The sequence below is a fragment of the Hesperophylax consimilis genome, chromosome 1 (genome assembly GCF_061612785.1).
Source record: "Hesperophylax consimilis isolate HC1 chromosome 1, BYU_Hcon_1.0, whole genome shotgun sequence".
NCBI classification, from domain to species: Eukaryota; Metazoa; Arthropoda; class Insecta; order Trichoptera; family Limnephilidae; genus Hesperophylax; species Hesperophylax consimilis.
Genome location: NC_142836.1, coordinates 41,398,827 through 41,421,266, shown reverse-complemented (window position 1 = coordinate 41,421,266; position 22,440 = coordinate 41,398,827). Strand labels below are relative to the sequence as shown.

Sequence of the window (22,440 nt, the reverse complement as noted above, 5' to 3'; positions counted from 1 at the left end):
AATGCATCGAGTGTTTTGAACAAGATAATAATACTTCTAATGAATCCATCGAGTGTTTTGGACCAGATGATGATAGTTCTAATAAATGCGTCGAGTGTTTTGGACCAGGTGATGATAGTTCTAATGAATTCGTCGAGTGTTTTGGACCAAGTGATGATAGTTCTAATAAATGCATCGAGTGTTTTGAACAAGATGATAATACTTCTAATGAATCCATCGAGTGTTTTGGACCAGGTGATGATAGTTCTAATGGATGCATCGAGTGTTTTGGACCAGATGATGATAGTTCTAATAAATGCGTCGAGTGTTTTGGACCAGGTGATGATAGTTCTAATTAATGCGTCGAGTGTTTTAAGGAGGAAATTGAGATAATACATTTAATCAATAAAAGTGTATTTTTGTCATACATATTTTTTTATCGGTAATACTCGTATTTTGAAAATATTTACTATATATTATAGGCTAAAAAACTAAAATACGACTTTAAAAAAAACTTCTGATCTAATTACGAGTAATGGCTATAAGGAGAAAATTTAGTCGGTCCACTCGTGCTTGTTATATCCAAGTTTGACTGTACGTAGAAATTAAAACAACTTAAAAATGAATGAGCGATTAAGAGGAATAAGAAGAGCATTTATTATAACTTTTGACACCGATTATCACATTTTACACACATCAATATTAAAATATGAGAATAATAAGTACGGAAGCCAAGACACACGAGGAAGGATTATAAGGAAGAGGAGGCGGGGTCCACCAGACAGAGGAGTCATTTGGCGTCCTTGATACCGTTGCCATTGTCGTAGGAGAGCCTGGGGAGGTTGTGTCTCACAGTCTCCGCAGCGGCTGCAGCAGCCACCGCAGTGGCGTGGTTGGTGTTTGCGTACGATTGGCCTGTTATCTTCTTACGCAGATTGCAGAAGACCCTGCAATAATGCATATACTAAAAAATCTTTCCTATTTTCACAGATATTTTGTTTGAATCTATCTCTTTTTCTATTGTGGTCAGATATATAATACAGATTTAGAAAGCGAGAGAACCCTTAACTTTTTATTTGCATATAAAAGTTTACCATGGACAGTAAGGCTCCTGTTTAATTTGATATAATTTTATGAAACACTTCACCGGGTGAAGGTTGATCAATTTTTAAATTGTTATATTTACGTATAATGAAAAATAGAGAAGTTACCATAACCTTAATATAATACGTTTGTCTAATTAAATGTGTTTTTTAGTTTGATAAAATACTAAATACGTTTGTACTATTAAAGGCTGAAAGAGACTGCTTTCAAAAACAGTATTCCATTTTGGGATACGTTCCAAAACAGCGAGTCTAACATAAACCTGGAACAAGAAGTTCTGCGCTACTGCATCAAATAGTGGGTGTGATCTATTTTAGGCTTCCTCCTCCATTCAGGAGAGTGGGTGCAACAAATGTATTATATTGAGTATAAGTTATATGTTTTACCTCAGAGTGAGGAAGTAGATGATCTCCACGAGGCTGAGGAAGGAGAAGCCGAGGAAGAGACCGAGTAAGCCACCACAGTTGGCAAGGAAGTCTGTCTGTCCATACAACTCCGACCTTCTGGAAGTTATGAATTGCGATTCCTTGAAGAACAGCACCGCCTTCGCCATGTTGACACTAATGAAAATAAGTCCAAAATTAATAAATTATTATGGGTATCTAAAATGTTTGTCTCCTAAAAGTCCTAAACACTTAACTCTTAACGGTCTAATGTCGCGCACTGTTAAACAAATATATCTTTTGGAACGGTTGCACGTTTCACATTTCGTAACAAAGCTAAGAGGATTCATTTTTTCCTCGATTATTACGATTAAATATTAAGTTTTAAATTTATTAAGGACATGACTGTTGGAATATACGTAATTTAGAAAAAAAATATTATTCCATATCATATATGCAGAGTTTAACCTTTAAAGATCCAATGTCGCGCACTGCGAGACATAATTATGGTGGCACCTCTCACACTCTGTGACACAGCTACGTAGCAGGATTACATTCCTCCGTAATTATAATTAAACCAGGTAATTCAAAGTGTACCTTTAATTACACTGCTGTTCGGAAATACGTAAAATGATAATGTGATATTTGTATCAGACGCAAGTCCTTTACATTGACTGTAAATAAGGGGTGCTGAATCTTCTAGTCGGTGAGCTGCTTTATGTTCAGGGCCTTTTCCGGTTGCTGTGATGTCGTGTATCCAAGGAGAGAGCAGTAGGTAGTCCAAGGAAGCGAGAGGTCAGAAGTCAAAGGCGGCTGTAGTAGTTCCAGCGGGAGAAGCAGTCCAGAGTGAAGCGGTCAGAGTAGATGTCGGAAGAGAGCGCTGAGATCGCTTTACGCGCGGTATATATAGGACTAGCGGGGGCGTGCACACATCGGTGTGCGCGCGTCTGAAACGCCCCGCGTAAACGAGGTGCATTTTTGTGCAGCTTCGTGTGTTTTCATATGACTTTAATAGTCAATATTAAAATTATTTATTCAATAGTACTCTTTACGCCGCTTCATCTCATGAAAACTGTTTTTCCCTAGCATTTTTAATGTTTTTATAATAAATTGTACAATATGAATCAGTGGGTCTTCAGACCGACATTGGTGTGAGGAAATCCTTATAACTACTTAATATTAATGTTTACATATTTCAATATTACTTTACAACATAGACGCGAGTCCAGCCTTTCAACCTGTATATTTTTATTTTGCATTATGGCGGCGAGACTCACGCAAATCTAACAATTTGCGCAATTATGTATGAAAAGAGAAATATTTCTAGCATTATCGTGGCTTTGCGCTGATTGGCTGACCAACGCTGTTCAGTGTTTGGCGTTGCTTCGCCTGGGCAAAGGAGAGGGGATGCGACGTAAATACTGGGTCCACGGCTTGCGATGTGCCCAATGCTCTCCAGCCGGGGAGAGGATCCCACGTAAATACTGTGTCCGAGCGCTCGTTGTGCTCAGTACTCGCCGGCCGGGTAAATACTAGCCTTCTTATCCTCCCAGAAAGCTGCTTTGCGGCCTTCGGGTAACATTGCGTATTGCGTTCGATACATCCTCCCCCCGGTGCAGTATCGGCTGCGCCTAGTAAATTCGAACGTGACGGGATGCTTTCGTCCGGCGGCGATCCATTCGGCCGGTTCCTTTTTGGCGGCGTGGGGGGGCCTCTTGTGATTTAGGGCCCGTGTTTGGTGTCGTCATGAGTACGGCAATTTTGACCGCTGGGCGCACGTACACTCCGGTGTTGGTCTGGACCCGAACGGTCCTTACATGCCCATCAGCGGCGGGCATTGTTTCAATGATTCGCCCGCGGGGCCAACTATTGCGGGGCAAAGCGGGATCCACAATCACCACAAGATCACCCACTTTGATAGGGGTACCTGGCTGGTGCCATTTTTGACGTGCGGCTATAGTGGGCAAGTATTCCTTCATCCATCGCCGCCAAAACATATCTGCTAATTGCTGGCTGATTCGCCATTGTTTTCTTAGGCAGACCTCTTCTTCTTTTGCCGCATACAGTGACAGGTGTGGCCGCTTTCCTTCTGATCCCAGCAAAAAATGGTTAGGGGTTAGCGGGTCCTCATCTCTCGGGTCGACAAAGACACGAGTCAGCGGGCGATTGTTCACTATGTACTCTGCTTCTGCCAGGGCCGTGAGGAGAGTTTCTTCTTTCGGTGAGCGCTCTTTCATGGTTGATTTGAGGGCTCTCTTTATAGAGCGCACGAGGCGCTCCCAAGCTCCCCCCATGTGGGGAGACAGGGGGGGGATAAATTTCCACGATGTTTTTTGTGTTGCAATGTAGTTTTGTACTCTGGGGTCTCGACTGATTGATTCCAGCGCGTCTCGGATTTCTTTGTCAGCGCCATGGAAATTAGTCCCGTTATCGGAGTATATACATTCGGGCTGGCCTCGTCTAGCTGACATTCGCTGCATTGCCATTATAGCTGAATCGGCACTAAGTGAGGCCGCTAGCTCGAGATGTACAGCCCTAGTTGACAGGCAGGTGAATAATGCCCCGTACCGTTTCTCTCGACGCCTACCGATTGTCACTTCCATAGGGCCAAAATAGTCTAGGCCGCAGTGCGTGAAGGGGCTCACGTGATGTGTAAGCCTGGCAGCCGGTAATGGTCCCATCAGTGGTGGCAGTGGTTGAGCTCTCCTAATGCGGCATACTAGGCATTCATGCGCTATTCGGCGAAGGTTGGTGCGCAATTTCAATATAAAAAAGCTGCCTCTGATTTCCGCCATGGTTTTTTCGGTGCTCGAATGGTCCGACATTTGATGATAGTGGCGGATCAGGAGCCGAGTGTATGCCTCGTCACCATCCAGGATGACTGGTGTCCGTACTCCACTGGCAACTCCTTTCAGGGCTTGTAACCGTGAGCCCATTCTTATAATGCCATCTGGGCCAAGGAAAGGCGTTAGCGTTCGCAAGCGACTGTCGGCGGGTAGTGTATCGCCTTTTTGGGTAGCGCAAATTTCGGCCGCGAAAGATTCTGCTTGAGATTTCTTTACCCATAATATTTCTGCTCCTCGGGTCTCTTCGGCACTCAGAGGACCTTCTGATGATTTGTCGGGGTTCGGCCGACATCTCCTTATGAAGCGGAGAACCCATCCAGTGGTGCGTATGAGCCGATGCCACGATGAAAATCGCTCAATAAGAGGTAATCCGCTTCCTTTTATTATTGTGAGGCCGACAAATTGAGGCCTCACCTCTAAAACTTGGTTATCAGGTCGGATGACTGGCTCCTTTTCACGGGGCCATGTAGCTTTTGGGTGGGTAATAAAGGCAGGACCGCAAAACCACTTGCTAGTGGGCGAGAGGTCGGGCTGCTCGATGTCTCTTGTACCGATATCGGCCGGGTTTAATTTAGTAGGTACCCATCTCCAATTAATTATCTCACTTAAGTCGTCAATCTCTCCTAGCCGGTTGGCCACGAAGGCGGAGTAAGTCCTCGGGTCTGTCCTTAGCCAACACAAGACGGTCGTTGAGTCCGTCCAATATGTTATTCTTCTAATGTGAATTTGGCTTTCCCTTTTGATTGTAGCCGCCAATCGTGCAGCCATTAGGGCTGCCTGTAGCTCAAGGCGCGGTATAGAAAGGGGTTTCAATGGTGCCACTTTACATTTACTAGCCAGGAAAGTTGAGTGTGTGCCTTCCTGGGAGTTTTCGGTTAAATAAGCAATAGCGCAACACGCCGACTCCGATGCATCGCAGAACAGGTGGAGTTCAAAATCGCCGTTTTTATTAATAAAGCATCTTCGTGGTATAGAAACGCTACTCTGGCTGAGAAGTAGTAGCCATTCCGACCATTTATTCGCGTGCTCGGGTTTAATTGGTTCATCCCAACCTATATTCGATCTCCATACTGCTTGTAGAAGTATTTTTGAGCGTATTGTTAAGCATGATACGAAACCAATAGGGTCAAAAATCTTCATGACAATACTTAGTAATTGTCTCTTCGTTGGGTGTGGGATCATCTTGGCTGAGGCTGCCTCCCTGAAGCTGTAGAGAAAGTGATCACCTATGGGGTCCCATACGAGGCCTATTATGCGCTCGTTTTCGTGGTCCCCGCTGCTAATAGGTATTGCCGATTTCGCCCGTTTTTCAAAGGGTACTTCTGCAATGGCGGCAGGGTTATTTGAAGCCCAATTAGTGAGCAGGAAACCCCCACTTGCAAGGATTGCGCTCACCTCCCGTACCAACTTGGTGGCTTCGTCCGATGTGTCCACGGCGTCGAGATAATCATCCATATACATTTTTTCCTGTATGGCTGTTGCCGCGGCGGTATATTGCACTTTGTGTTGCTCAGCTACCTTGTTTCGCACGAATTGCGCGCTGCTTGGGGAACAAGTTGCCCCAAACATCATAGAGGTGAGCACGTAGGTGCTCGGCTCTTCATTTGGCGTTGCTCTCCACATAAATAGTTGAGATGGTTGGTCCTCACTTTTTATTTTTATTTGTAAGAACATTTCTGTAATATCTGCTGCGAGCGCGATTTTTCCTTCGCGTCAGCGCAAAATGTTACCCAATAGCGAGGAGAGCAGATCGGGCCCTGTTAACAGCTGATCATTTAATGATACACCTCGACAGCGGCTTGCTGCGTCGAAAACCACTCTTAGCTTTCCCGGTTTATTGGGATTAACTACCGCGAAATGCGGTAAGTACCATTTTCGAGGGCTTGGAATGGCCGCCTCTTGAATATTTAATTTGCGCGCGTATCCACGTTCGATCAGAGAATTAATTTTCATTTTATACGCTGCTGCTAATGTATCATTCTTTGTAAACTTTCTCTCCAATGCGTACAATCGTTTTAGCGCGCACTGTTTGTTGTCAGGCAGGCGCGTATTATCTTCTTTCCACTGCAGGCCCGTTTCCCACCGGTCGGTGTCATATGGCCGAGTGGTGTTTTCCATGAGAGACTCTGCTCGATGAATGGTCGCATTTACGCGTGTCGCTGACGTCACTCCAAGTGAATCGATCGCAAAGTTTTGTTTTATTAGCTCTGAGAGCCGTTGGTCTCCACTCTCGGCTTCGCCGATAATGCTCAGCGTTATATTTTCTACGGGATGAATGCCTCCATGCGCGATCCAACCGAGTGCAGTACGGGACAGCATTCTTTTCTCTGTGTCTTCGCGCACCTCTCTTGACACGATAAGATGCACGTTGTCCTGTCCCAATAATATTTTTGGTTTCACTTGGCACCGACCAGCTATGTTTTGTTGAGGTAGGTCCAGGTTTCGCACTGTATTCGCCGTAATAACATATTCGTCACCGTCTCCGCGCACTGATAGTTTAACTCGCCGGGATGTACTATCTGACGAACACATACCACTCGCCCCGTGAATACGGAGCCCGCGGGTCGGCCCGGTCGCCCACTTTGTCCGCTGTTTCACTGTCTAGAAGGGTCACAGTTGACCCCTCGTCTAGTAGGGCATAAATTGACACTTGCCCGTTTGGGCCACATATGGTTACCGGTATCACTTTCATCAGCACGGATTCATGTCCATACGATGTGGTATTGGTTACAGTTTGGTTTTCACTATCGCGCGAGGTACCGGCAGATGATTTCACACGCGACGGGTCGTGCAGTAGTTTATGATGAGGAAGCCGACAAGAACCCACTCCGCACCACACACGATATTTGCACGCTCTCGTATGGTATCTTGCGTCTAGACATTTATGGCAAAGTCGGGAATTTTTAACTTTTTCCCATCGCCCGGGGACATTTTTCCCCAAAAACCCGGGGCACTCTTGAATTTTGTGTGAATTTAAACACTGTGAACACTTTTCGCTCTCCGTATCAGTTTGAGAATTTTGCGCATATACTTGTTCCCGTCGTGGTCGCATTGGAGCCCGAGCATTGTCAACTAAGCCCGAACGCGGGATCGCGTTTGTGAGCCGCTTTAGAAATGCGGCTAATTGTTGAATTGTCGCACTTATCACTTGATCGGCTATTTTATCCAACCACGCCACTCTTAGGACGAGAGGCATTTTCGACGCAATTTCACTTACTAGCGCGGGGTTAGATAAATAATCACACTTAAGACTGCCGAGTGAAGCCACCACATTTTGAACTGTACCCGAAAACTCAATAAGTGCGTCGTTTGATGCATCTTCGGGAAGCCGCGGCAACTTTTTTATTTTTTCAAACATCAGTGATGCAATTGTGTGAGCACCACCAAACCGATGTTCTAACACGTCCATTATTTCCGGTACTTGCGTGGGGTCCAATAGGAGTGGACTTACCGCTTCACGAGCCTTGCCTTTCAATGCTCTCTGAAGGCGCATTAGGTTTTCTGATTGCGTCATCCCACATGTAGACGTTGATTGATAAAATTGAGCGCGCCATGCTGGCCACTCTACGGCGTCTCCGTAGTATGATGGGAGGTCCTTAGCGCTTGATTGGCGTGCGATAAGGGACGCCATGCGGTTTTCTTCTTCGGGCTGCTGCCGCGGAGTACCGCCATTTTGCGAGGCGCGGAAAGCCTACGTCATAAAGGCCGCAAACTGTTGGAACGGATTTGCTGGCGCCGTTTGTTCCGTTCTATTATTGACCCAGTCTTGGGTTTGTCGCGCCGTGTCATCCTCCGTGGGATTGCCCGGGAATGTCGCGTATGTGTTGTTTGCAGGCGGTGTCTGGCCGAACTGCGTATGTGGTGAGCCCGGCTGATATTCCGGGTTGTAGGATGCTGCGGGGATCTGCGAGGCCCCTTGAGCTGTAGTTTGGGTCGGCTGTTGTCCGGATATTGTGGCCGGATACTCCGTGTTGATGATAGCAGGCTGCAGAGGGGTTGTTTGGCCTCGCATCGTGGTGTTGGATGCTGAAGACCGGTACTCTGCGCTGTTTTGATGTGCGGCACCTTGCATGGAGCCTTGTAGGGCGCCCTGCATGGCACTTTGTTGATGTGTGGTTGCCTGCTCTATATGTGTGTCAGGTTCAACTAAAGGCGTTTGTTTTTTCGTAGGAGCCCCTATTGAAGCGATGAGGGCCTCCTGTAATTTTCGATTACGTCGCCTTTCTGCTCTCAATTCTCGCTGCAGTTGTTTGAATGAATCTTCATTCGACGCTTCGCTGTCTGATGATGAGTCATGGATTGGTATCTGTACCGGAGAATGTTCCGATATCGCCATTCCAGCGGCTTGTGGCTGGGCGGCCCTCACCGCGGCAGCCGCATTAGCGGGCTGCGTAATTGTAGAACCAGTGGGGTGCGGGGTACTGCTAGCGGCTTGTGACTTATCCTGTCCGGTTCCCTCCATTGTATTCTTCCCGGAGCGTAGAGATGGTGTCATCTTGGCAGCTGGAGACTAGAAAATGCGGCTGCGAAGGACCACACAATGTATCAGACGCAAGTCCTTTACATTGACTGTAAATAGGGGGTGCTGAATCTTCTAGTCGGTGAGCTGCTTTATGTTCAGGGCCTTTTCCGGTTGCTGTGATGTCGTGTATCCAAGGAGAGAGCAGTAGGTAGTCCAAGGAAGCGAGAGGTCAGAAGTCAAAGGCGGTTGTAGTAGTTCCAGCGGGAGAAGCAGTCCAGAGTGAAGCGGTCAGAGTAGATTGTCGGAAGAGAGCGCTGAGATCGCTTTACGCGCGGTATATATAGGACTAGCGGGGGCGTGCACACATCGGTGTGCGCGCGTCTGAAACGCCCCGCGTAAACGAGGTGCATTTTTGTGCAGCTTCGTGTGTTTTCATATGACTTTAATAGTCAATATTAAAATTATTTATTCAATAGTACTCTTTACGCCGCTTCATCTCATGAAAACTGTTTTTCCCTAGCATTTTTAATGTTTTTATAATAAATTGTACAATATGAATCAGTGGGTCTTCAGACCGACATTGGTGTGAGGAAATCCTTATAACTACTTAATATTAATGTTTACATATTTCAATATTACTTTACAACATAGACGCGAGTCCAGCCTTTCAACCTGTATATTTTTATTTTGCATTATGGCGGCGAGACTCACGCAAATCTAACATTAATTTGCGCAATTATGTATGAAAAGAGAAATATTTCTAGCATTATCGTGGCTTTGCGCTGATTGGCTGACCAACGCTGTTCAGTGTTTGGCGTTGCTTCGCCTGGGCAAAGGAGAGGGGATGCGACGTAAATACTGGGTCCACGGCTTGCGATGTGCCCAATGCTCTCCAGCCGGGGAGGGGATACCACGTAAATACTGTGTCCGAGCGCTCGTTGTGCTCAGTACTCGCCGGCCGGGTAAATACTAGCTTTCTTATCCTCCCATGGTCAGAGAGCTGCTTTGCGGCCTTCGGGTAACATTGCGTATTGCGTTCGATACAATATTTGTAAAAATGATTAGGACAGGCATTGGAGAGCACACTAGGTATTACGAGAAGTTGGGGTCGTTATCCTTTGTGTAGAACGCTCAAAGAAGGAATTACTAGTGGATACTCACTCCGGTAGCTCGCTGAAGTTGGCCTTGTACGCGATGAAGAGCTTCTGCCAGTTGAAGTCAGCCTGCGAGGTCTCCGCGTCATATGTGATGGAAGTGCAGGCCGGCAGACAGTCGCACTGTGCGGCCACCGAGTTCAGGCCGCGCGCCGCCCGCAACTTACTGTCTCCGCGAGCCAGTCCCTCCTGGATCTCGCGCGTCAGCAGCATATCTTCAAACATTCGCTTTATTAACCACCGATCACTTATATACAGATCGTCCAATTCTTTAGTCAGACAAATCCAAAAATACGAAATTTGAGTTGAATATGCAGTAAAAAGTACTCTCTATCTAATTCAATTCCCACATACTTGTAAACGCACCAGTACAATTTACAATTCCGATAATCTTGTTAATAATTCCTAATTAAATTTCCTTGCATTCATTTATGGTTCAAAATCAAAAACTTTCGTAGATAATAATATTTTATTTATAGTAGCTATTTTGGTTCTCCATTGTCTTAAAACTTAGTAATTGGAGATGTTTGACCAATGAAATGGGCGATCGATATACACCAGGAACGCGGTGGGTCACTCATTCTTATGTTTAAACATGAACATTCAAAATCACAAAAGCCTCACTCAGGGGCACTTCAGTCTACTGCATTCAGTCTACTTTTATTCTTCTTCTGCCAGGTTCACATCTCACTCTCTCTCACTCATCCATAAATCCGGGTTGGTATCAGAATTGCTTAGTAGGCTGCTAGTTTTGATTCCGTAAAACTTTCAAAAACGTAAAATAATAAATATATTTATGTAAAAAAAATAATTGGAAAACAAGAGATATTAAAAAACGGAGTTACTAGCTTTCTGCTGCAAACATCGAAGTACCTTCATATTTCAAATTTGTGCTTTTAAGAAAGTATCACAGGCAACATTTTCTGACTACAATTATGGTAGTAGAGGATATAATATTCAGATCAAATGTTGCCAGATTATTCTTAATCCGGGAATATTTGCTTCCAGAATTTGGCTGAATTTAAACGGGCTTTAAAAACAAAATTATTTAAAAAATCTCACCATTCATAAATCTTAACTTCTTTTCAATATTTATAATAAGCCATATTCTAAAACTTCCGGTAATTGTTTGGGTTCGGTTGTCTCCTTATTGTACCTTTTTAAAATGTCTGCTCAGAAAATTCTCATTTCTGAGCACAAACTGCCTCCTGTTTTACATTATGTTTTAGTTTTAATATTCTTGTTTTGTCCTGTCCTGCTGTTATTGTTATTCTTAGTTTTGTCATCACTTTGTATAAACAGTGTATTTAGTGTTATAATATTAGACCTGTATTGGGTAAGGCACAATGTACGAATAATTTTAAGAACCACTATTACTGAATTACCATTTTTAACTTTGTTATAATTAAGCGTACTTGAAGTGAAATGACACTAAACTGCGCTATATAAATGCCATGTTATTATTATTATTTATAAGAAAAATAGAAAACATTGAAAATATCATTTATGAGATCATTTTCGTAACATCTTTTTCTCCCTCCTTCCAAAGGAATGGGCGTATTATATGGCGAATTATGTGCATAAATTATTATGGATCTCCACGATTAAAGTATTTTATAGTTAATAGTCACCTTGAGCAGTAGCCATACAGTTCACTCTGCCCGTAGAGCAGACGTCGGTGACATTATTACCTGCAGGAAAATAGAGATTTAGTTCATGGTGATCTGGGAATTGGATATTCACGTTGATAGGTACTGAATACATTCTGGATGATGTATCAATGATCTCTAAATGATGGCAAAACGACTCACGCGGCATAGAGATGGAGACGCATCCACAAAACGCCAGGGTGTAATTGGTTAAACATTCCAGGTCACAGTTCTGCTGGGTGTAAATCTTGAAGAACTTCAGCCTTCTCTCCGATGGGAAGTAGCACTGTCTCCTAGTCATTTAAATAAATAAATTAAAACTACAATTAAGTTAATCGAATAAAATTATGACTTTGTTATGAAAAATCTGATCTACAGAACATAATTAAACCCGCATTAAGTAAACCATAACACTGTAAAATTGGAGTCTAGGAACAGGAAGACCAACTAGTGTGACCACATCGTTATTAGGATTGTAAACCAAAAAATCATAAATTAATGTACAGTGCAGTAGGTACAATGCAGGATCATTAGGAGTTCAGTGGTAATCTTATTTCCGTAACATCTATTTTCCAATAAAAAAACTTTAATGCATTTACAAAAGCATAACAATGTCAACACTTTCAAAAACATGAAAGTCTGTCTTTTCAGGGAGTCTGAAATGTTTCAGTCTTAGATACCAGGAGTGCAGGAATGTCGAGTAGTAAACTTTTAACAAAAAGCTTTCAACACAAACAAAGGCTATCGCTGAATAAGCACCAGGGTTGCAGAAAGTTAGCGGGTGAGATGTTTCTGGTGAGATTACGAAAATATAATATAATATATTGATAGTTTTTAAATAATATAACATAAATATTTTTTTTTATTTCCTAATGTCACCACATAAAAATGTCCAGTTTCTGCATTAGTTAGTTTTTTTTTTAAATATAGCAATACTGTGACTTCGGTCGACTTTATGAAGTTTACTTTTTTTCATTAATTTCATTTGTGTTTGTAGCCTTCAAACGAGAAAATTATACACTTTCTATAATTATTTTTACAATTTCGGATCCTACGGTGGTTTTAAGAATCCATTTTAAACAATAAAACACAGCGTCCGTGCTTTGAAATTTGAATTTTGACAGATGTTATAAAGTGAACTTTGGTCAGGTTCATACTGCTTACGAAGAGGCTGTCTTAGAAGCATAATGGTGAGGGTGCCGACTTTAACAAAATCATACTAATATGTTATGAGTACGAGTATAATTTAAATCTGTAAATTCAAAATTCAAATAAAAAGGCGAAAATTACGTTTTCTACGTATGTTTAAGAACGAGAATGTTCGTCATTTCAAAATTATACGTAAACCGTTTAATATTAATATAATTTCATCGTAAAAACCATCCTTTGTTTTTAATGTGAACCTTCTTACAAGTGTATATGTTTCGTATTGTTGATAAACCCTTTCTTTAATTTAATATCAATGAGCTGATTTTATTGGAAAATATTTGGATCTAGTAAAATAGCTATGTGTAATGACGTTGAACAATCCTCAAAAAGATGGATCAAGGAAAAAATAAATATGCGATGTAATATTTTTGGTATGCCTAGTCATTCCCCTTTGCCATTCGTGTGGAATTTGTTTTTTTTTAATGATTTTTTGCTATTTATTTAATTTTTTTCGCACCCATAAATTGTGTCCGGTCTTTCCGATTTATTGTCGAAGATTAACGGTCCGATTTTGAGGATTGATATTTTCAAAAAATCGCCACAGTTTAAAAAATACAGAATGTCTTGGAATATTTACCTAAACATGATTTTTTTATGTGATGCAAGTGGCCTATTATTGATTACTGATATTGGTAAAATTGAAATAATACCTCTTGGGATCGTAACTCCTCAGGCCCTCAGAGGTGGTCATCATGTTAGGTTTGATGGCCGCAATGACCTCCTGTGCAAGGGGGACTCTGAAGTATTGCTGAGAGACTCGCGGGATTTCGGAAGGCGTGTGAAGCGATATCTTGAAAAACAATATGTTGCTAAAATATAATATTGATTGAAAGCATGTCACTCCGGTCCCGGATGATGCGTTGCTGAAATTAGGTATTCATGGGACATCTCCACGTTATCATTAGCGACTGCAAGGGATTTAAACTTTGGATTTATTGTATACATTTTATCATTTGCAGTAAGTACGTTTATTGGTACTATTAATACATTTTGTACAAACCTTAAATCCTTGAATGGGTCCACGGCAAATATAGTCCAAATCGTAGTTATAGGCCCTCATCAATATAGTGAGTCCAGCTTTAAGCCCCGATCTCTGCGAACGAATCGGATAATTTTAGTTTCATAAAAAAAAAGAAGCGGGTTAGTAGGATAAAACATTTGGCTGTTTCGTAAAGATGATTTCTAAGTAGTCTTCAATATTAAACACGATGTCTGGAAAAACGTAGTACAAGGGGTAAACTGGTGAATCTACATCAAATTTAGAGTACATATTGAAGGACAACTTTTTTAGCTATACTTTTCGAGTAAATCCAGTAAGAAGTTCGATTTTTTGGGTCCAATTAGAAAAATATCGGTCGTTAGGGGGTTAATAACAGATGTTTAATGTCTTTTAAAATGCGTCGAAGAGTAGACTCGGCTGCGTATTTTCCGTGTTCAACAGGAGGCAGTATAACAGCACTGCATTAAAACACGCTAATTCTCGTTGTAAATCTAGTTCTGGCTTAGCGGCCTTAACGAATTTTAAACCTTTAGCTACTGAAAAAAATGGAAAAGGTTAAAAAAATCGAAATGTTTAGATCGTAAAAATAAGTTTTTTTGTAGATTCGCCAGTTTCCTTCTTTGTACTACGAGTTTTCGGGAACCGTGTATGGTATGAATTGGAATGTTTTATTTTTATAAAATTTAAAAGTAAAGATCTGACTATTGCAACGCATTGCAATTATTTAAAAAAAATTTTATCTGCTTCCTTTGTCGATATAGAAAAGTCGTACGGCACTTGATTAACCCAGGCAAGTGCGCAATTAATGTTACTGGTTATCGCATCCATCATTAACTGGGTACGTTTTCAACAATTATTAAAAAAAAACTGCATGTTGGCCTTGTAAAAAGTTTTAGTGCTGAATATTGCATATTGGTCTCTTTGTTTTTGTTGGACAATTTATTTGTGTAAATTATGTTTATATTGAAAGTTTAAGTTATAAACGAATAAATCACAAAACGTCACATCAACAAATATGCTGTGGTAAGACCAGAAGCTCTATTCCTGAATCGAGGGCGCTCGTAATCGCCGTCGAAAGTACGTACGTTGGTCGTCGTTGCTATTCCCGAAATTGGTCAAAGGTACATACTTCGACGCCAAACGTCAAAAGTCATTAGAAACAGGGCAGCGAGTGGTAGGTTGTTGGCGTTTCTATGGAATTGGCTGTCAAAATCTAGTCTAGCTGTCAATTTTTGTTTTACCGCGCGGATTCCGCAAATGTAAAAGTGGGTGAAAATTTCCCACTCACTAAGTCTTTATCGGAGCTTACAAACTCAATTAAGAGTTGCTTTTGGCAATTTGTATTATGTCCCGCAGCCATTTCTGTTTTGAATAACGAATAACTGTTGTCTGTTTGACAGTCACACCATAGAAATCCCAAAAACATCAGGAACATAGACAATATTCACAGGGGTGCCAATATAATCATCTCTTCTACCAACTTCGACCGTTCGACGCTCAAGAATACGTAAAATTGAAACATTCGAAAAAGTTAGTCGCGACGACTAGTAGTTTTTCACTCGAAGACGGCGCATACGAAAACGATTGATCGTTTAACTCCAGAATCGCAGGCCAGGGCCTCGATTCTCGACGAAGTCATTCGAGTTGTTCAACCCACTCGTTGTACGAGTGGAATGACTTTTGACGTTTGGCGTATGTAAGTATATACTTTCGACGAGGCTCAAGAATTAGAAAGTCAACCAATGTACTTTCGATGGCGATTGCTAGCGGCCTGATAGGAGAATCGATACCCAGAGATTAAGTAAAGAATAAGTTCGATTTAAGTATAAATTAACACCTCAGCACAGGTTCTCCTAGTGAGGTGTTCACGTAACATACAATATCAACCACACACAGTTTTACCTACATCAACCTATGTTCTTTATTTTTTATACCTATTTTTATGTACTTTTTTCTCTGTACTACAATATAAACCACTGTAAAAAATTGTAAAATGTGTATTCAAGAATAGACATAAATAAATAAATCAATGGGAGTATTGGTAGTAAGGATGAAATTGTTACCGTTCCTCTGACGGGGTAGGTTTCTAGGGGAACATCGGTGGGATAACCCCCGTCCAAACTCCATCCCTGCGAATGTTTATTCTGACCCAGATAGTGGTTTTCTATGTGCATCCTAAAATAATAATAAAAACCAGATAAAATACTATCTTAATTTATTGGTTGATGCACAAGGGTCAATGAAAAAAGTACAGGGAATAAATTAGAGTGGTATTATATTTATGTTGGTTTCCTTACTCCTCCTTTCTGAACAACTCCTCGGCGTTGAGCATGTTGAAGGTAAAACACAGACCCTCCTCCGTAAAAATGGGACTGAACAAGGTACTACAGTTCTCTATGGAGGTTTTCCACTTACAATGCCACATCATTTCTTCAAATTTCGGAGCCACCTTAAAAAAAAACATTTTATAAATATTATATTTTACCTCACTAATTCTTAATTCAAAAACATTTATAATGATATCTTTAGAGACAGTTGTACTACCTATTTGGAATATTCTGAAATTGTAACGGCTTTGTTTAACCGCCGATTCTCGACCTGTTTTTAGACTTAAACAACGACTAATAATAAAAAAACTTAAAACCGTTTTCGGGCCGAGAACCGATGATTGGCGGTAACCGTTCAAAGCTTAAAAAAATCGTAATGGCGCTAAATTTACGTGTATAAAACAGCTATAAAATTTTTTTTTTCATTATTTTGATGTAGACAATAATTACTCACCAATCAAAGAAATATAGTTTATTCAATACAATAATAACATAATGTTGATTAGTAGTGAAGTGTGTTTTTTATAAAACTTTCATATTCGGTAAGTACCGTAGTAAGTAAGTACGGCAATTTATCGTTCAGCGATAACGAGCGTGTTTTACAAAACGTGTTCTCAACATTTCAGATTTCCCCTTTTTAAAGCTTACAAGACTTCCCTGGGCATTTTTTTCCAAACTTACACGTACAATTCTTTAGTTTTCACAAATACCTGGTTACTATTAAGATGTTTCTACTATCTTAGTACGAGAATACCAAGGTAGGGAGGAAAACACTTTCTTCGATTATACTTCATATCAATTTATTATAATAAAATATAAATACAAAGGGTACTAACTATCAGCCGTAGCTGAAATGTACTGTGATCTCCAAAATCACTCGGCTTGAACTAAGGGTCTAATTTCTCTTAGTCTGCAGGTATTTCTGTACCTGTTAGCTCTACTACACTCCTCTGTGATCTTCCGCGATCACATACACAGATAAGGGTCTATTTAATAGAAGTCGGCATATGTTTTCCAGTGCAGAAATTCCTGGACTAACTACCATAATATGTACTTATTATTGCCCAGAATACTAATGGAGGGTAATAATGTGGATTCTTCAGTGGAAATCTTAAATTTATCACTTTAAAAATGCAAAAGATTGTTGCTGGGGCAATTCAGCTATGTACAAAATAATTTTTTAAAAACTGTGTATAGTAATACAAGTATTTATAAGCTATTCCTAGCAATGAAACTAACGGAGTCCATAAGTCCATTTCAGAAATTTTAAGCTTGAGTTTTTCAATGTCGGTTTACAAATTTAATCTAATACATTAATAATTAATTAATTGAAAATATTTTAAGGTTCGACAGTTGTATTTAACATACTAAATAAAGTAAATTAATAAATTTGGTTGTCAATGAATAACTTTCCAATATTTATAACACATAAGTATAAAAAATAAATTGTGGGACATATGAAAAACGCAATGTATACACTTTGGCGAAAATACCCCTCCACATAGAAACTAACTAACCTAACCATCAATATGTGTATCCGCAGGGAAATTCAGAGAGGATGAAAGTGACATATGCCCCTTGCTCTGACATTGTCTTTTCATTTCGTTAACTTTCATACCAGCAGTATATTCTCATTGATAAGTCTCTTGATAGTATTTCTCTTGACTCTTCGTTAATCTTCTGAGATGATATCCAACCATCCATATGAATGTATAATAAATGTCTTCAGATTTATTATTATTATTACGGTTGACATTTGTTTTATTGTAACGGCTTATTTATTCAAGTAAATGTAAAGTTTCTTAGCCAGTGATGGAATTAGCTTTGTAAGTTAAAGAATAGTTTCGTTGGCATTGAAATATCAGACAGAGAAGTCGTTAATAGTTTAAGTTAAGCTATATAGTAAATATGTTTAATGTTAAATGGTGCAACATTCTGTTGAAACTCACCGATGTTAAAAGATTCAGAGTTTTGTTGGCATCCGTTGTATTGCTTCCTTCGGTTAGTAGATGATTATCACACAGAAGTGAAATCGCCTCGACATCCTCGCGCCTGATGAAATAAAATACTGAATAGTTACACTTAGGATATGGAATTATTAACGCGCGATGAAAACGAAGTGTACAAAACAGAACAAATACCTTTATGGCTGCTCTACACTCCCTGTTAGACTACCGAGAGTGTAAAAGTAGAAACACACTTGGTCTACGTACGCGATACACGTATTACTACGTGCCCAGGTCAACGCGCACATGGTTGTACACGCGAAACGCTTGTGACCACGTGAAATGTGGTATATAGATTTTAAATACGCGGCGCACAGGCGCGTCAGTTGATTCGACGTTTATTTTTTAGATTATGTTTGTACGTTTCTCTTGTCGGTAGACGCAATTCGTAGCTTTGTCATGTCTAGCATTTCAGAGAGCGAATTTGAGGACGATTTACTGAGTTTATTATTTTATCAAGCTAACTCTCAAAACAAACATCCATAGAAATACCAAACATAAAAGTAGATCAGTAGATGCACAGATAAAACCACTTATAGATGTGAAATGCTACTCTCTCCATCTATACACGTCCCACGCCGATCTGCACAGCCCAGATCGGCGCAGTGATGGAAGCGTGGGTTTGCGTTGCCTGTGACAAGAGTGTTTCTAAATATCTTTCCATAGAAAATGTACGGATTTTAATTAGTCCAGATATCCTTATCATTGCTTACGTAGCATACGTTGACCCAGTGTATTTCTACCTTTATGGACGCACTCGCCTCTCAATGTGGTATTTTTACAACCCATAAATACTGTTAATGTGCGGAAAATTTAAAGTTAAGTTTTCTGATTCTATACTATTTTTTTTTATTTTCCAACGTATCCAACTGGATATAAAGTCATTACGTTTACATAGAAAAGTTACTGGCTGTCACCGACGTTGGCCGTTGTGACATTTTTGTAATTGTTTTTCTAAAATAAAATTTAAAAAAACGTGATAATACCCTATTATTTATGTTGCCTCGCTCGGTCACATTTCAGTTATTTGTTAATAAACCAATAAACAAATGTGGGACGCGAGAATCAAGAAAAAAACACTACTCGGGATAATAGTCTCGCATAATGTGAGAGTGTAGAGCAGGCATTAGGTTTTCAACAAATTATATAAAAAGGAATGAAAACAAAATGATCGATTCTTACTCTTTATCGGTAAAGTTTGCTTTATCTCGGTGAAACATTTCAGTGAAATTATAAACGGACTGCCGAGCTTTCGTTTCGGAACACACTGTAATAGCAGGAAATGGAACCTGAAATCATATTTAAAAAATGTGTCTTTTTTCTTTCATACACGGAGAAAAATGATTAGTATTAACTAATTAAAAAATCCCCCTAATTTTGCGTAAAAACGGGATCGCAGGCGGTATATGTGCTCATAAATATGATGACGAAATGCGAATATATTAGGATTTTTACGAACACGTGTTCCGATATCGTGACAATACATTAGTATTTTACTAAAAGTTTAAAAGGAAAACTATAAATTGATTGGTTAAGGGCCTGCAACCCCTTTTTTAACCGGATTACGAATAATTTGAAGAGATTCTGAATAAATTAGCAATACTCATTTTTCTTCGTGTGTTATTGGTTGAACTGTGAACAATTCGAATGTGATTAAGATTTCACCATAAGATTTCCCTAGTGATAGCCAACCTTTGCCAGGGGTGGGCACCATAAGAGAAAAAGAAGTTATTTTCTTCTTCAATTTGGTTATAGGTTTACCTGCCATACAGGGGTGGATGACTCAGCGAAACTGACGATGACGGGGCTCTGCTGCCACTTGTTCCAAATCTTCAGGATAAGGTGTCCGCAAGCTGCCACGCTCAGGATTAGCATGACGCCCCACCAGATTCTACACAAATATAACTTTTTTTTTTAAATGCATTTTTTGTGGAAACTTCACCACTATCCCAGCTGAATCATATTGGTAACCTTTAGAAGTAGAACAAATTATATTTATTTTATTTTTAAGAAGGACATTTTGTTCCTCTTACTTATTACGGATGGTTTCCTGAAAAATCTGTCTTATGAGTTATTATTATTGGTAAGTCCAGAAATGGACTAACCAATAGCAATAACTTACTATTTATGTATAGCCCAATTAAATTATGTAGGTAGTAGGTAGATAGGTAACTACTTAAAATTGTGCCAGCATTAAATGTATTGGTTTACGGAAGAAAACCTATGAATAATTTAGTAGAAGCAATAACTTTGTTTTGACATTACGAGTGAAAGAAAAAAACACTTATGAACAAGGCAGTTACTAAAATATTAATATGAAACTACATATTATTTCTTTACTGCGGGGCAGCATTTCTTTTCCTGTTCTTTAATTCTTCTTTAGTTCCTTTAAAAACTCCTACTAGGTACCTTAAATTAAAATGAAAGATGCTGCTTATGCAATGATGAAGAACTTAGCTATGCGATAAATTGAACCCACGACGGCTGGGTCAGAAGCCGACGCATTTTTCATTTCAGTCACTAACCGTTATAAAATTATTATACCCACGCGTAATGAATAATAAGATTTAACCCTTTCAGCCCAGTGTTAATTCAAATTAACATGAACTTTGTGAATTTTTTTACCGTAACGGTAGCAGTTTGGAAAAGCCATGTTTTCGTTTTCTTATAGCTTGTAGTCTTTTCTGCGGCGTCTATTTTTTCTGCTCGGTTGAAATCCTTATTCCCGACACAACAACGATAAAAATTTTGACATCTGCTGATTGATGTGAGTTTCATCGAATTTTTGCCGTCATTGATTACTTTAATTGATTTGTTTGATTGATTAATTTAAGGTGAGATATCAATATTTTATACTCGAATTACAAATATTTTAACGCATTAATATGTGATCTATAATAATAACATCAGTTCAATTCACTGATCACAGTCATTTCCCAGAATATTTTAAATGAATTTCAATGTTCATTCAAATTAACACTGGTAGTGACGGACATATTTTCAACTAGTATGGCGAATTTTTAAAGATTTATTATCCTAGATTATTTCTTTATTTCTGAATAAATTTAAGTAAATATGTTATATATTTGTATCTTAGAGATTATTACAACACTGTAAATGTGCATTTTTGACATGAAACAATGTTAATCCAAAATAAAATAAAAAAGGAGGTATTATCAAGCATTACATATTTTATATATGTGGAAACAATAATTCGGGTGTGAAAGGGTTCCGAGAATGTAATGTTATTTTTAACTAAAATATAATATATTCATATATCTATCGGTGTTATCATGCTTTTTGGAATCAATTTATTAGTAGGTAAACTTTTTTTTGTAGGTATTCATATTAAAGATTACATGTGTTTGAAATTTTTCGACCACCTGACTAGGCACCGCGAACAAAACACATCGCTAACATTGACAAGTAAATATTGACCAAGCGTAACTTTTTAACCGGAATACCAATAATTTGAAGAGATTCTTAAGTCCCGCATACCCATTTTCTCCCAACAATTTATAACAAGTTTCTCGTTAAATCTTTCAAGTTAAAAAAAAAAAAACATTTGTTATACCGAAATGTTAATTGTATGAAAGTCCCTCGTAGAAAAAAAAACTTAATGTAAGTTCCGAAAATTATTAAAAATACATTTTGTTATGTTATTTAATATGTTATATGCATGAAAAAATTCACAGTGTGTTTTTAAATACAACTTTTTTTTTATTTTTTTTATAGTGTATACCTCACAAGAGTCCCAACTGCTCCCGTCTGGAGCCAGTGAGACTATGGCATCCCCAATTGGGGGATGTTGTGAGGCTGAAGGTAAGTGGAGAAGGGAAAGAGGAAGGTGGGGAAGTACCTGGCTATTCAGATCTAGTCACTAAACACGGCTAAAGCCATTTGGAGCAACGTTTCAATTCTGAATGGTGGTCTTACACCAGGGCGATACTGGTAGTATCTTCCACTCTGGAACGTGCCGCAAATATACTATATATTATTTTAATTAATTAATTGTGAAATAACACAAATTAATCAAATAAAATTTATTTGCGCACGCCGGGTTCGAACCCGCGACCTTCGGAATGGCAGTCCAATGCGTTACCACTGGACTATGCCGTATGTATGTAACTAAAGCATTTGTCGGGAAATTTTTGCTCTATTTCAAACGATTCGTGTTTTATTAAATATTTTCAACATTTTAACCAAATTATTATCGTTTTTTTTTAATATTAGCGCGCTCCCAATAACATTTTTATTTAGGTATATATTTCCCTTTCAAACGATCTTTCAACGATTACTACGGGGTCTTAATAAATTATCA

At 39.6% G+C, this 22,440-nt stretch overlaps 1 protein-coding gene across 1 annotated transcript in view; it reads right to left on the bottom strand.

Moving 5' to 3' along the window:
* Nucleotides 1–612: 612 nt before the first annotated feature.
* Nucleotides 613–22,440, bottom strand: part of LOC149426912 (pickpocket protein 28-like) — a 36,893-nt gene continuing 15,065 nt past the window's right edge. Inside the window, exons 3-14 of the mRNA XM_089639096.1 lie at nucleotides 19,881–20,010; nucleotides 19,302–19,408; nucleotides 18,063–18,165; nucleotides 16,084–16,235; nucleotides 15,850–15,961; nucleotides 13,787–13,879; nucleotides 13,437–13,576; nucleotides 11,740–11,870; nucleotides 11,560–11,619; nucleotides 9,936–10,143; nucleotides 1,470–1,643; nucleotides 613–926 (exon numbers count right to left, since the gene is read on the bottom strand). Coding sequence (XP_089495222.1) covers nucleotides 770–926; nucleotides 1,470–1,643; nucleotides 9,936–10,143; nucleotides 11,560–11,619; nucleotides 11,740–11,870; nucleotides 13,437–13,576; nucleotides 13,787–13,879; nucleotides 15,850–15,961; nucleotides 16,084–16,235; nucleotides 18,063–18,165; nucleotides 19,302–19,408; nucleotides 19,881–20,010 — 1,567 coding nt within the window. The 3' untranslated portion in view covers nucleotides 613–769. The remainder of the gene's footprint in view (nucleotides 927–1,469; nucleotides 1,644–9,935; nucleotides 10,144–11,559; nucleotides 11,620–11,739; nucleotides 11,871–13,436; nucleotides 13,577–13,786; nucleotides 13,880–15,849; nucleotides 15,962–16,083; nucleotides 16,236–18,062; nucleotides 18,166–19,301; nucleotides 19,409–19,880; nucleotides 20,011–22,440) is intronic.